Source organism: Girardinichthys multiradiatus, chromosome 22 (assembly GCF_021462225.1).
Source record: "Girardinichthys multiradiatus isolate DD_20200921_A chromosome 22, DD_fGirMul_XY1, whole genome shotgun sequence".
NCBI classification, from domain to species: Eukaryota; Metazoa; Chordata; class Actinopteri; order Cyprinodontiformes; family Goodeidae; genus Girardinichthys; species Girardinichthys multiradiatus.
Genome location: NC_061814.1, coordinates 6,738,867 through 6,751,218, shown reverse-complemented (window position 1 = coordinate 6,751,218; position 12,352 = coordinate 6,738,867). Strand labels below are relative to the sequence as shown.

The window sequence follows — 12,352 nt, the reverse complement described above, 5'->3', positions numbered from 1 at the left end:
ACTTTCCATCTCTTGGTTCTGCCACAAGAATGGAGCAGGGGCCATTAAAATAACTCAGAAAGCAAAAAAGATTAAATCAAAAATACACACATAGCAGGGTAAACTAACATGAGCACACCTTTTATAATACAGTGCCATGTTGTATAATTAAACCAATTCTGAACCAAAAGATCCCTTTATTAATCTTTAAATGAAGTCCTACATTTAAAGAAAGCAAAATATAAGTGTAATGAAATATTTAATTCTCTACTGTAGCAGTGTGATGTTGGATAGAAATGACTTAACATGTGTGACTGTAACTGCAGCCATCACAGCAACAATTCACAACTCATGTCGTTCAAGGCACTTTACAAAGTCAATTCAATCAACTCATGCAGGTTCCAAGTCAAGTAAATACTTTCCAATTGATCCTAGTTGTCAAACAGTGCAGTCAAATTCAGTTTATTAATCAAATTTGTGTGGGGAAGTACCAAACACAGTGGACTGACACCAGCAGACGACATGGTACCCCAAATCATCACTGACTGTGGAAGCTTCACACTGGACTTTAAGCAAGGTGGATTCTGTGCCTCTCCTCTCTTCTTCAGACTCTAGGACATTGATTTTGAAATGAAATACAAATTTTACTTTCATCTGAAAAGAGGACTTTGGGCTACTGAGTAACAGTCCAGTTCTTTTTCTTCTCAGTTAAAATGCTTCTAACATTGAACCTGGTTCAGGAGTAGCTTGAAACAAGGAATGTGACCTCAGAATGCAGATGAAGATGAGCTAATCAGAGGAAATTAGATTAGTTGCAGCTGAGGCAGAGAGAAGGCAATGCAGCTGAAAAAGGGAAGAGAAATACAAAGAAGCCCAGGGGGAATTATCTAACAGAAAATAACTAAGAACAGAGAATAAACTACTAAGGAAAACTCCTAACAAAAGGAGCACAGAGAAAGAAAGAAAGCAAGACCTAAAGATCAAAACAGAGAAGAAATTATCAAAACACACACACAACAGAAAATCAAAACCCACACACCTCAGAATCATGACACTATATTATATGTGAGTTTCTGAAATTAGTGAAATTTGTTTTAGCTTTTTTACGATATTCTAATCTTGTTAGATGTACCTATAGATCAAAGTTGTGGTCTGTGAAGAATGGTGAGGCTACTGCTTTTCTCTGAACCAACAAACTTGGTTGCAGTCTCTCACCTATTCTATGAGTAAAATGACAGTATCCAGGACCTTTTATAATTTAGTTACTTTGTCTGTGTTACAATCTGAGGGACAGATGCTGCCTTTGTGAAAAACAAGAATACACATTAGAGATACAGATCCAATTTCATCTGACAAATTGTTTTTACTTATTTTGCAGACTCTCTAAATGAAGCATTAAAGGCCATCAGCGTGAGCACAGAGCTGATTGAAGAAGAGCTAAAACCTCATCTGGATACAGTGCTGACTGCCCTGCTGGAGAAGAGTGAGTCATTGTAACACACCTGCATTCAGAGAACATCACAGCTCAGAAGACATTCAGTGATTTTTGCTCCCGGACTTACATTACCTCCCAGCAGCAACCATTTCCTTGCTAAACATGCACATGTCCTCACCTTACACTAAGGTAAATGGAGAGAAATCAGAAAGGTTTTCATTCATGTGTGCTATGGCACCTCCTTAATACAGTCCAACCATCCCTTTATAATGCCTTACATGTATTAAAACATGTTTATCCAAAGAAATTTGTAAAAGTGACAGACTGATGGTTTCAGAGAAGAAAGGACAATCTTTTGTGTGTCCACAGAGAAGGATGCAGCGGTTGACATTGTCAGAAGTGGGATTCTACCCACGCTGGCTCAGGCCCTACAGAGCAGAAGCAGTCTGAGCTGCCACGTGGCTCTGTTGGTGGCAGAAATGGCACGAGAAGGTACACGTTTACTGTTTTCACTTGATTTGTTCTTCTCCATTATACATCAATAAAACATTATTTATGATGAAAGGTGGAGATGTCCCAGTCAGGCTTCCTTTTGTCCCTGACACCGATCTGATTCATGTAAGAGTAGGTGTTAGCTAAGCTCCCACAATAATTTAAACAATCACTGTCATGTTTCTGTTTGAAAACTCAGTTGATTCATAGTGCAGTGAAGTAACACACTGGATTTCATCAGTATTACATTATATTGAGCACTTAGCTAGCTCATGATGCTGCAGTCTCCATTTTCCTTGACAGCAACAGATATTTTGTCCCAACAGGGGTTTCTCCTGTAAAATGTGCCTCAAAAACAGCTTGACTTGGTTACAAAGCTCTCAGAATGTCTTAACAAGATTCCATCAAGCATAGATTTATCACTTGTTTCTGTACACATATTTATATGTTCTCCTGCTTCATAACATTGCTTTGAACATCAGAAAGTGTGATGATTAGTGTTTCTGCTCAGCAGCAGGTCACATGACAGACAGGAAGGAATCTGAAGCAGCCAATAAAAAGTCACTATAACACCACCATGTGGGGTAGTAAAGAGCAATCACTGTGTTTTAAATAATTATTGAATGACGGCTTGTAAAGTTTGCTAGATATTTCCTAGGACGTTTTCTTACCAGGTCATATCTTTGCTTTTCAATCTCAAAACATTTTTGTAACGTTTTTTCTCCTACATTGATTTCAAAAACTATCTTAGAAAACTAAATGGCACTTACAAAGATGTATTACATGGAAGTTTATATCTGTCATATATCAGCATAATACGTTTTTAAATGAAGAGCATGGTTTACAGACAGCCTATGGCGCCTCCAGTGGCAGGTGGAGAACAGAAAAAACATGTTTAAAAAAGAAAGGAAATGAAAATTTTAAGCAGGAAAGATGAAACGCCTTTCCTTGGACAAAACACATGTTAAATTTGTTAGGATTAGTGCAGCGTAGGACCCCGGAATGCAGACAAGCAGGCAGCATGACTGTAAGTGAAAAGATTTAATGGACAAAAACTCACTCAAAAGAGGCAGAGACACAACAATAAATGGGCAGGCAAGACAGGCAAAGTATGATCTGTAACACAGGTGACATGATCTGAAAAACAAAACATGAGCATGATCGAGAAAAATGTTTCCGCAAGGAATAAACAGAACGGAGGTGTATATATGGAGGTGAAGCGAGGAGACAGATTTGCATAGTGCAGGTGAACCAAATAAAGTTAATTAACAGACAGAAGAGAGCAAAATAGAGACTCTTGAATACAAACTAATGGAAACATAACTAGAAAAACATGAAACTAAAGCATAACCAGATCCAAAAACCAAACTTGACAAAACATGAACTAGAAGACAAAAACTAAAGCATGACCAGGAAAATAATAAACAGAAGCATGATTCAAAAACTGTGAGAAACATATAAGAAAAAACCAGAAACCAAACAACCCCAAATCATAACAACATAATATGTAGCCGAACCAGGCGGGTAGTTTTCCACAGTCTGATGTGAGCATGGGACACACATCATACTCACACCCCATCCTTCTGTTGACTGCAAGTGTGACTCGGCCGGGTTACTAATCAGGCCAAACTAAAGCAAAGGATTCTAGGAGCTGAGGGAAAAAACACAGTGCATGCTGCATGGACATGCAGAGAGAAGTTTAAACAGAAGATAATATGTTTGCAAACATCTGAAAACAAAAGAATAATTCACAAGGAAAGCAAAACGTATTTTTAAGCAGTCACGATTTGTCTAAAGTGTAACTGCAGAGTTTGAGGGAGAACAGAACAATACAACATCTGAATAAGTAATATCTGGAAATGAATGTGCCTATACTTTGACTAGTCTCCTAACCCTGTAAAAATCTACTGTAAATGTAACGTTCTTCCTTACAGCGGAGTGTCCACAGAGCCTAAATGGTTCATTGTTGTCCATGTGTGTGTTGTAGCTACTGTGAGAGAACAGTGCATTGAGGCAGGCCTGGTGAAGGCTCTGGTTCCTCATCTGAACAGCAAGGACCAGGAAATGCTGCTGAACACAGGCAGGGCCATTGGGCGCATCTGCTTCGACAACAGTGAGTAGTTCTGATGGCCCAGGCTCAACAGGGTTCTCTGATTATACTGTATTATGATGGTCAGATCAAGTCCGACTTGTTTTGAGTCTTCAGAGAGCAACATTCTCATGCTAGTTCAGAATTAGAATATTAAATTATTGTTTGTATAGCATGTTCTCAACGATGCTCCTAAGATTTCTACAAGAAGAGATAAGGAGAGTTTCATCAATAAAATAAATTACAAAGTACAACAAAATCTGAGATAAATATTGGAGATTGAGAGGAACGATTTCACAATGAATTATGTGACAAGATATTTCATTCATATAGTTAGTTAATAGCTCCATTTGTAATGTAAAAAAGGATTTCCATATGTTATGCCATTCTTAAGCACCTTTCTTGTCTGACTTGCTCCTCAGCACATCAACAAGACCAGTTAGTCCAGAGTGGTGTAATCCCCAGATTACTGTCCATAATGAAGGAGTACCCAGAGAATGACCCGCTCGTCAATGTCTGCCTGCTGGCTCTCTGTAATCTGGCTGATTTGGGTGAATATCTTGTTACACGTTAATTACCTTTGGGGCTTTGATTCAACCTACAAGCTGAATTTGGTCATTTTTCTTGAGGTATATTTTGTGTTGCCTTTACTCGTTCCCAATCTATAGCCTCTCATTTACCATAAAATTTATAAAGTGTGGTCAGTGAATGCAGCAAAGGTCAGACCATTTTCACAGAAAAACTGAGATTTTAAGTTGCTTCATGTTTTTTACTATACTTTTATTTGATAGTATGAATACTGCCATTCCTTTTTTTAAATACGTGTTTCACTTATTAATAACAACTGCAATGCCAAGTGATGATATGAGGTTTGGAGGTCTGCAGCTATTGACCCTGCAGAACGTTTGTGACCTCTGTGCACTTTGCTTCTCCGCATCCTCTGACCCCACTGGGGTTTTAGGTGTCCTACCACTTCATGGATGAGTTGCTGCTGTTCCCAATCACTTCCACTGTGTTATATCCCACTAACAGCGGACCGTGGAATATGTAGTAGTGAGGAAATTTCATAATTAAAGCATCCCATAATGGTGCCAAGGAGGAATTCACTGAGCTCCTGAGAGCTACCCATTCTTTCATTAATGTTAGCAGCAGTCTGCAGGACTAGGTGCTGGAGTTCATACACAAGTGGACATGGAGGAGATTGGAACACCTGAAATCAATGATTCGAAGGGGTGAGGGAATACTTTTGGCAATATTGTGTGTTTTCCAGTTGTCCCATGAATTATTTTTCACATTTTTAGCTTCACCTTATGAAAAGATCTTTGTAAAATGTGTGTTCAGTTGTGTTCACAGGGACTGTTATAAGTATAATGAATGCTGTCCTGGTTTTATGTCTCTGCAGCTCCAAAACAGGGAACAAGATTAGAGTTTGATCATGGAACCATAGATGTGTGGGAGTCAGACACCCATGGCTGTGACTTTGTATTGTAAGACCAACCTGTCATCAGAGTGGTTCTTATGATTGTGTTTCTGTTGTTTCTGGGTTGTTTGATTCAGTGTTTTAGTTTTACTGAATTCTCATAAAACTACTACTTGGTAATTACTCCACCAGATTATCATTAGGATTTGTGGATAATGTTTGAGCCAGAGGTTTAGTCATCTTATGTTCTTTGTTTGATTTTAGGACTCTACTGTGAAAATGTGGTTTATTTTTGTTTCTCAATGATACTGTATTTTCTCTCAGTCAGTCTTGTTTCTGTTCTCCTCCAAGCCCTACTCTTATCTCCAATCATTACACCCACATGGTGTCAGCCTTTATCTTCACTGTAAATATAAGATCCCTGGTTTTTATTTGCTTCTTTGTGGGTTCTTTTCATTTTATGCCTCTCCTGGCCTTTTTCTAGCTCCTGTTTAGGTCAGTTCTGTTCAGTTAGTTTTTTATTTAAAGTACTATGATTTCTACAACATGACATCCTGCTTGTAACTTGTCCTTAATTTTAGTCTCTCAGCCCTAACATGTGTTATTTACTGTATTACCAACAGTATTCCCTCACCCCTTCGAATCATTGATTTCAGGTGTTCCGATCTCCTCCATGTCCACTTGTGTATAAACTCCAGCACCTAGTCCTGCAGACTGCTGCTGCTAACATTAGTGAAAGAACGGGTCACTCTCAGGAGCTCAGTGAATTCATCCTTGGTACCATTATGGGATGCTTTAATTATGAAAGTTCCTCACTACTACATATTCCACGGTCTGCTGTTAGTGGGATTATAACACAGTGGAAGTGATTGGGAACAGCAGCAACTCAGCCAAGAAGTAGTAGGACACCTAAAACCACAAAGTGGGGTCAGAGGTTGCTGAAAAGCAAAGTGCACAGAGGTAATCAACTTTCTGCAGGGTCAAAAGCAACCAACCTCCAAACTTTATGTGGCCTTCACATTAGATAAAGAACAGTGACAAGAGAGCTTCATGGAATGGGTTTCCATGGCCGAGCAGCTGCATCTAAGCCTTACATCCCCAGATTCAATGCAAAGGATAGGAGTGCTGTAAAGTATCCTGCCTATGGGCTCCAAAGCAGGGAAGATGCGTTCTTTGGAGTGATGAATCATCCTTCTCTGTCTGGAAATCTAATGCAGGAGTTAATGTTTATCGGATACCAGAACAACAGTACTTGCCTGAGTGCATCACGTCAAATGTAAAGTTTGGTGGAGGTTATTTCATGCTACCAGCTCTTTGGGAACAGTTGAAGACAGCCCCTTCAGCTCCAACTTGACTGACCACCAAACAAAGGTCAAAAAACACCAAAGTAAGGTCCACAAAGATCAGTGTCTCACCTTACAGATGCGCTTCTGGAATAAAGGTCAAATATTCCCATAAACACTTTCCTAAATCCTCACAAAAAGGCAAAAAGTTGAAGCTGTTATAGTTGCAAAGGATGGGCCCACGTCATATTAAAGCCTATGTATTTCTGAATGCGATGTCATGTTTATAAAGGCAAACATCTCAATAGTTTTGGCAACATATTGAATGTAAGTTGTAAGATCTTGATCACTGTCTGCATTTACAGGCAGAAATTTGGACAACTGAATTTCTTGCTAATAAGATAATGTTATAATTTTCATGTATATATTTTTGGCATATACTGTTTCATATTCCCATCTATTTGTATTCATGTAAAACCTTATATCCAGCCATATCTGCCAAACCCAGAGTTTTATTCTGGTTTCTTTTCAGTCCAAAAAGTGTGCTATATGGTGAGGATAACTTTAACTGTCTACTCTGTCAGTATTTATAGAGCCTTGTGTTTGCAGATTGCGCACGGGAGGCCCTGGTGGAGCAGGACGTGGCAGATACCCTGATATTTCAGCTGAAACGGGCTCCTGATGCAGAGCGGCGGCATGTCATCTTGGAAATACTGGGCTCACTGGGTGAAAGTGGTAAGATATGGGAGGGGGGGTGTTAAACACGAAAGTTAGGGAAAGGCAGACATGCATGTAGATTTTTAAAGGTCCACATTCCTAAAGTAAAGTTGAGTTATTGTGGTGTAACAAAATAAGGGTATGATAAATTATTTCAGTTTGATTGAACTTTCACTGTAGCATTTATCCTGTACAAGTGTGACACCATAAAGTAATACTTTGTTAAGTCTCTGTTGATTCAAATAGAGTAGGCCAACTATTCATAGTTCTTGAGTTCATACCTACTATCAGTATTATTAAATCTGATTACCCTTAAATAAAGTTCAGCTGATATTTCTACCACTGCATCATTTAGCTAACACTACTGCCTGCAGAGTTCTCCACCCCTGAGATAAACTTTCATTAGTATCTGTCAGTATCACAGGACAGCAGATAGCAGCAACCTAATTTCTAACCCTTCACAGATTGATACCATTTTTCATTGTGTTGCTACTTCAATGCAAGTAGCATCAGACAATGTCGCTTATAGGAGCCTGGTTCCCTGGTTTAATTCAGAGTTGTGTAGTTTAAAGAGCACTGCTAGAAAGCTGGAGAGATATGGTACTCACTTTTGTTTTTAAACTCCTACTTAATCTGAAAGATTGTTGTAATGTAACCTGTACCCAGGCCAATACTGACAGAGCCATTACACACAGGATAGAGTTCCATGTATTACACGCAATGCCAAGCTTGTTGGTCTTTTTTGCCACCAGATGCACTGAAACTGCAGTTTACAGAGTCAGGAGTACCAGAGGCTTTATCTGTGATGATTCGAGATCTACAAGGGCACTCAGACCCCCATGACCTCTGCAGCATAAAGATCGCTTCCAACCTGATAGTGTCCCTGCTCTTAGGAGGTGAGTGGTGAGGGGAGTAAGAGCAGGAGTGTTACGCAGCTTTCCTAAAACTTTGAAATTTTGCAGAATAACTGCAGTGTTCTTGCTTTTTGACTGAGCCGCTGTCCAATGAAAGAGATTGTAGAGGAGACAGAATAGCTGGAAGGGCAGCAGCTGGAAATGCTATGACAAAGTGAGATATTTAAAACATTAAATGGCTTTTTATTCTTAGTTATTAATGTAGTTTGACCTTCCTGGGAAGCATCATGTCACAGATAGACCGAAAGGATCCATGATACTCAATGGACAAATTCATGTGTTGTGTAACATTATACGATTATGTTGAAAAGCTGTTGTATGTGTGTGGGGGTGTTCCAGATGAATCTATGCAGAAGTGTTTCGGAGAGGGATCAGGTGTGGTCTACCAGGATATTCTGTCCTGGCTGCAGAGCTCCAACACCCAGCTACAGCTGTCAGGAGCTCTTGCCATTGCCAACTTTGCCAGAAATGGTAAGATTCTTGTGTGAATGGACACTCCTTAACAGCTACAACATTTTAGTGAGGTAACGTTTGTTACTTTTGTTTGATATAATCCTACATTTTTTACTTTGAATAACTCTCAAAGTCCTCAGATCACTCATTCCAGTGCATGCTCAGCATAAAGCAGAAAGATGCAGGCCGGCGTTGTAGAGTGCTGAAATAAGCAGTTAAAAACAGACTCTGATGCAATAACATTTCACTGTACCTGCTTTCAACCTGCGATTTTCATGATTTGCATCCTCTATCTGCTCTGTCATAATCTAATTCACATAGCAAGTAGCCTTAATGATATACCAATGCAAAAATCTTATCAAGTTCACCATTTGTGAGGGATCTGCACTCTTTTTCCATCATGTTGTGACTGTTGCCACTATGAAATCTAAATAAGATCTCCAGTCATACTTACAGCCGTCTCAATACTAGAGAGCAAGAAAAGCGAAACTGGTTCCTTGTAATTTTTTCTTGTATAAGGATACACAGGGAGATTCTTCATAAAGGGTTCAGCATCTGATTATATCAAAATTACACATGCTTCAATACAAGCATACATCTCCATTAATATTTAGTTAAAGGTCCCTGAGCAAGTTGCTTTCCAACCACACGCTTTTTAGAGCCATGAACAAGCTTCTTGCATAATTCTGGCTTGATATTAGTGCCGGAATTAATAGAGTTTATTTAAATTGATTGGATTCTTCACACGGATCCAGCTTTTACTCATAATCTGCAAATGTTCAATAGACTTGAGGTCAGGGCCATATATATGTATATATATATATATATATATATATATATGTGTGGGATTATTGTCCCACTGGAACACCCAACTGTGTACAACCTGTCCAAAATGGACACCCTAAATGCCTTTTTGGTAAGAGGTTTTATAATCAGAGGAACAGGAATTGAGCTGTTTGACCACAATTATAAAGAGTATATTTAGAGAGTATGAAGGTGATGCCTTTTGAAACTTAGGAACACTTTATCACTCAAGAATGACGATATCTGCATCATGCTATGGGTCTGTTTTGTTGCCAGTGGTACTGGTGCATTCTAATTCTTCAACTTTGTCTCTAATTAACAGTTAGATGGTTGAACCTTGGACACAAGTGGGAATTTCAGCAGGAAAATGGTCCTAATTACATATCAAAACCAGTTTTGGAATAGATAAAACTGTGCTTCTTAAATGGACAGGACCTTATTCTGTCTTGAGTGGACTAAATCATTTCGGAGGCTTATAAATACACCTTGCTAAGGGAAATTTAATCAAATATTCAAGATGTATGTGAGGTGCAGTAAAACAAGTATTTGGTCCTATACACATTTCTTATGTGTTTACATTTTGTCAAATGTTTCAGATCTGCAAATAAAACTTAATGTCAGACAAAAATAATAATCTGAGTAAATACAAAACTCAGATTTTAAATAATGATTTCATTTGTTAAGGAAAACAAGCTATCAGACCCAATCTGGCCCTCTGTGAAACGTAACTGAGCCTTCTTGTTAAATCATGAATTAACTGCCTGTCCTGACATGTTAAGAATCACTTAAATAGAACCAATGTGACAATGTGAAGTAGGCCAAATGATCTTTATGAACAACCGTCTCCCCCCATATGGAGTGTAGGACCTCTTTTGACCCCGGCACAGCAGCTAACGGGACAGCAGCTAAAGTGGAATGGAGTTATTTCTGTTATCACCCGTTATCTTCTGACATTTTTGGTTCCTGTTTAGCAGATTGCTATTTTGCTGTTCCATCTTACAATCAACAGTTAGTACCAGGTTCTAGGAGACAAATTGTTTCATGCTGTTTGAATGTCACAAATCTTATGCTTTTAACTATAGTTTACAATCTGAGATATGGGTGGCTTTTCTTAAATGCATACCTTTAGTTTATGTAAATGTTAAAAACCTGCTGAGGTATGAACCTGCTCTTATAGGGCTTTGTGAAATATAGATGTGCGGGCTCTGGTTTCTCCTGCATTAGGCATGGATAATATTTACAGTTTTTTTTTTCTTGAATCAGGGGTTTTGTTTTATGAAGTTTGAACCAAACCATATTTAAAGCATTACAGCAAAATAGCTCAAAATGACATATTGGCTAAAACATAGTTACACTGAGATGTTTGTGGGAGGTGATCATTGTAACTAAGTTTTGAACTTAACTTTGCCTGCTGTGTTTTTTCCAGACAGTAACTGTGTGAAGATGCTGGATCTGGGTGTGGTTCCACACATCCTGACACTGTTGGAGCAGCATGTAGATGAAGGGGACGTCTCTGTTCAACATGCTGGGCTAAGTGCACTAAGGAACCTGGCTATCCCTGGTACTCTTCAAACCAAAACAGTAACAATACGGTTGAAGCTTAACACTTATGTATGTAGTTAATGTTTTATATCATTTCATTTACTATATGCTATCATTGTACTCAATTCAAAATTTTGATTTAATTTGTAAAGGAGAAACATGTACTGAGCATGCTCACAGCATGAATCACCATTCAGCCACTGGTTTTCCTACCATAAAATGTTCAACCACATTATACTGGTTGTTTATGGAAATGCATCCAGTTGCAGCTGAAGTTCTGCTGTCATTCTTTCATCAGATGTTTACTGAGAACAGATTAGAAGTAGGACTAATAAAAAAAAACACGGCTCACATAGTAAGCAAAAGGAAAGACAAACCAGCTTGTCAAAGTGGCTGATCCGGCATCCAGAACATGTGGCGTTCTGGAGCAGGCTGAGAGAAAGCTGAAGTAATGCCCAAGATATATTCACCAGGAAAACTAATACACTTTTACATGGCTCGTCAAGACCCATTAATCTGAGAAACTGGTGTTAGAACCAGTTTAATATAAACACGCAGTCTTTGCTCAGTCAGAGACCTGCACACACCCTGTCTGTCTTTCAGCAACCAACAAAGTGAGGATGCTGGAGGATGGAGTCTCTGAGAGGATAAAGACTCTGCTGCGCACTGACATGCCACCAGTTCAGTTTAAACTCCTGGGCACGCTACGCATGATGGTGGATGGGCAAGGTGAGAAAACTGTTGCAAAGATTGTACACATAGTTGTTTAGTGTGAAAAGCTGTTTTAGTTAGAACATTGATTTTTGGCACTAATAGCAGTTTTAGCCAAGAGGACATCCTTCCTTTATGTATACACCCAGGCTGTAACAGAGGCTGTGCTAACCTCGAATAAAAATTTAATTGTAAAATATCATCTGCTGCCAGTATCATCCTGCGCACGTTTTGTCTTCATGGCCATCCTTTTCATTTTCAGAAAGAGAAAGGATAAAATAAAATGGTTTATATACTGTAGGGTTCACAAATAAGTTAAAGGAAAGGCCTCGAGCAGCAAGAAGGCATCTTTGCCCTCAGTTCAGCTAAATAAAACTCATTTAGGGCTGCAAATCTTACATGACCTGTTGAAAAAAGACAACAATCATTTCTAAAGAATATATCTAGTATAGGAAATGTGCTGCCATTTACAAAGAAGCACTGTTTTATGTAAATGTTTAGGTTTTAAAACAA

At 38.8% G+C, this 12,352-nt stretch overlaps 1 protein-coding gene across 2 annotated transcripts in view; it reads left to right on the top strand.

The window, feature by feature from the left end:
* The window catches only part of si:dkey-191g9.5 (rap1 GTPase-GDP dissociation stimulator 1), a 35,427-nt gene that overhangs the window by 7,160 nt on the left and 15,915 nt on the right, over positions 1-12,352 (top strand). Inside the window, exons 2-10 of one of the 2 annotated variants that reach the window (XM_047350853.1) lie at positions 1,358-1,462; positions 1,784-1,906; positions 3,894-4,019; positions 4,418-4,546; positions 7,308-7,433; positions 8,168-8,311; positions 8,669-8,800; positions 11,013-11,147; positions 11,732-11,857. In XM_047350853.1, coding sequence (XP_047206809.1) covers positions 1,358-1,462; positions 1,784-1,906; positions 3,894-4,019; positions 4,418-4,546; positions 7,308-7,433; positions 8,168-8,311; positions 8,669-8,800; positions 11,013-11,147; positions 11,732-11,857 — 1,146 coding nt within the window. The other variant, XM_047350854.1, reaches the window with a different exon arrangement.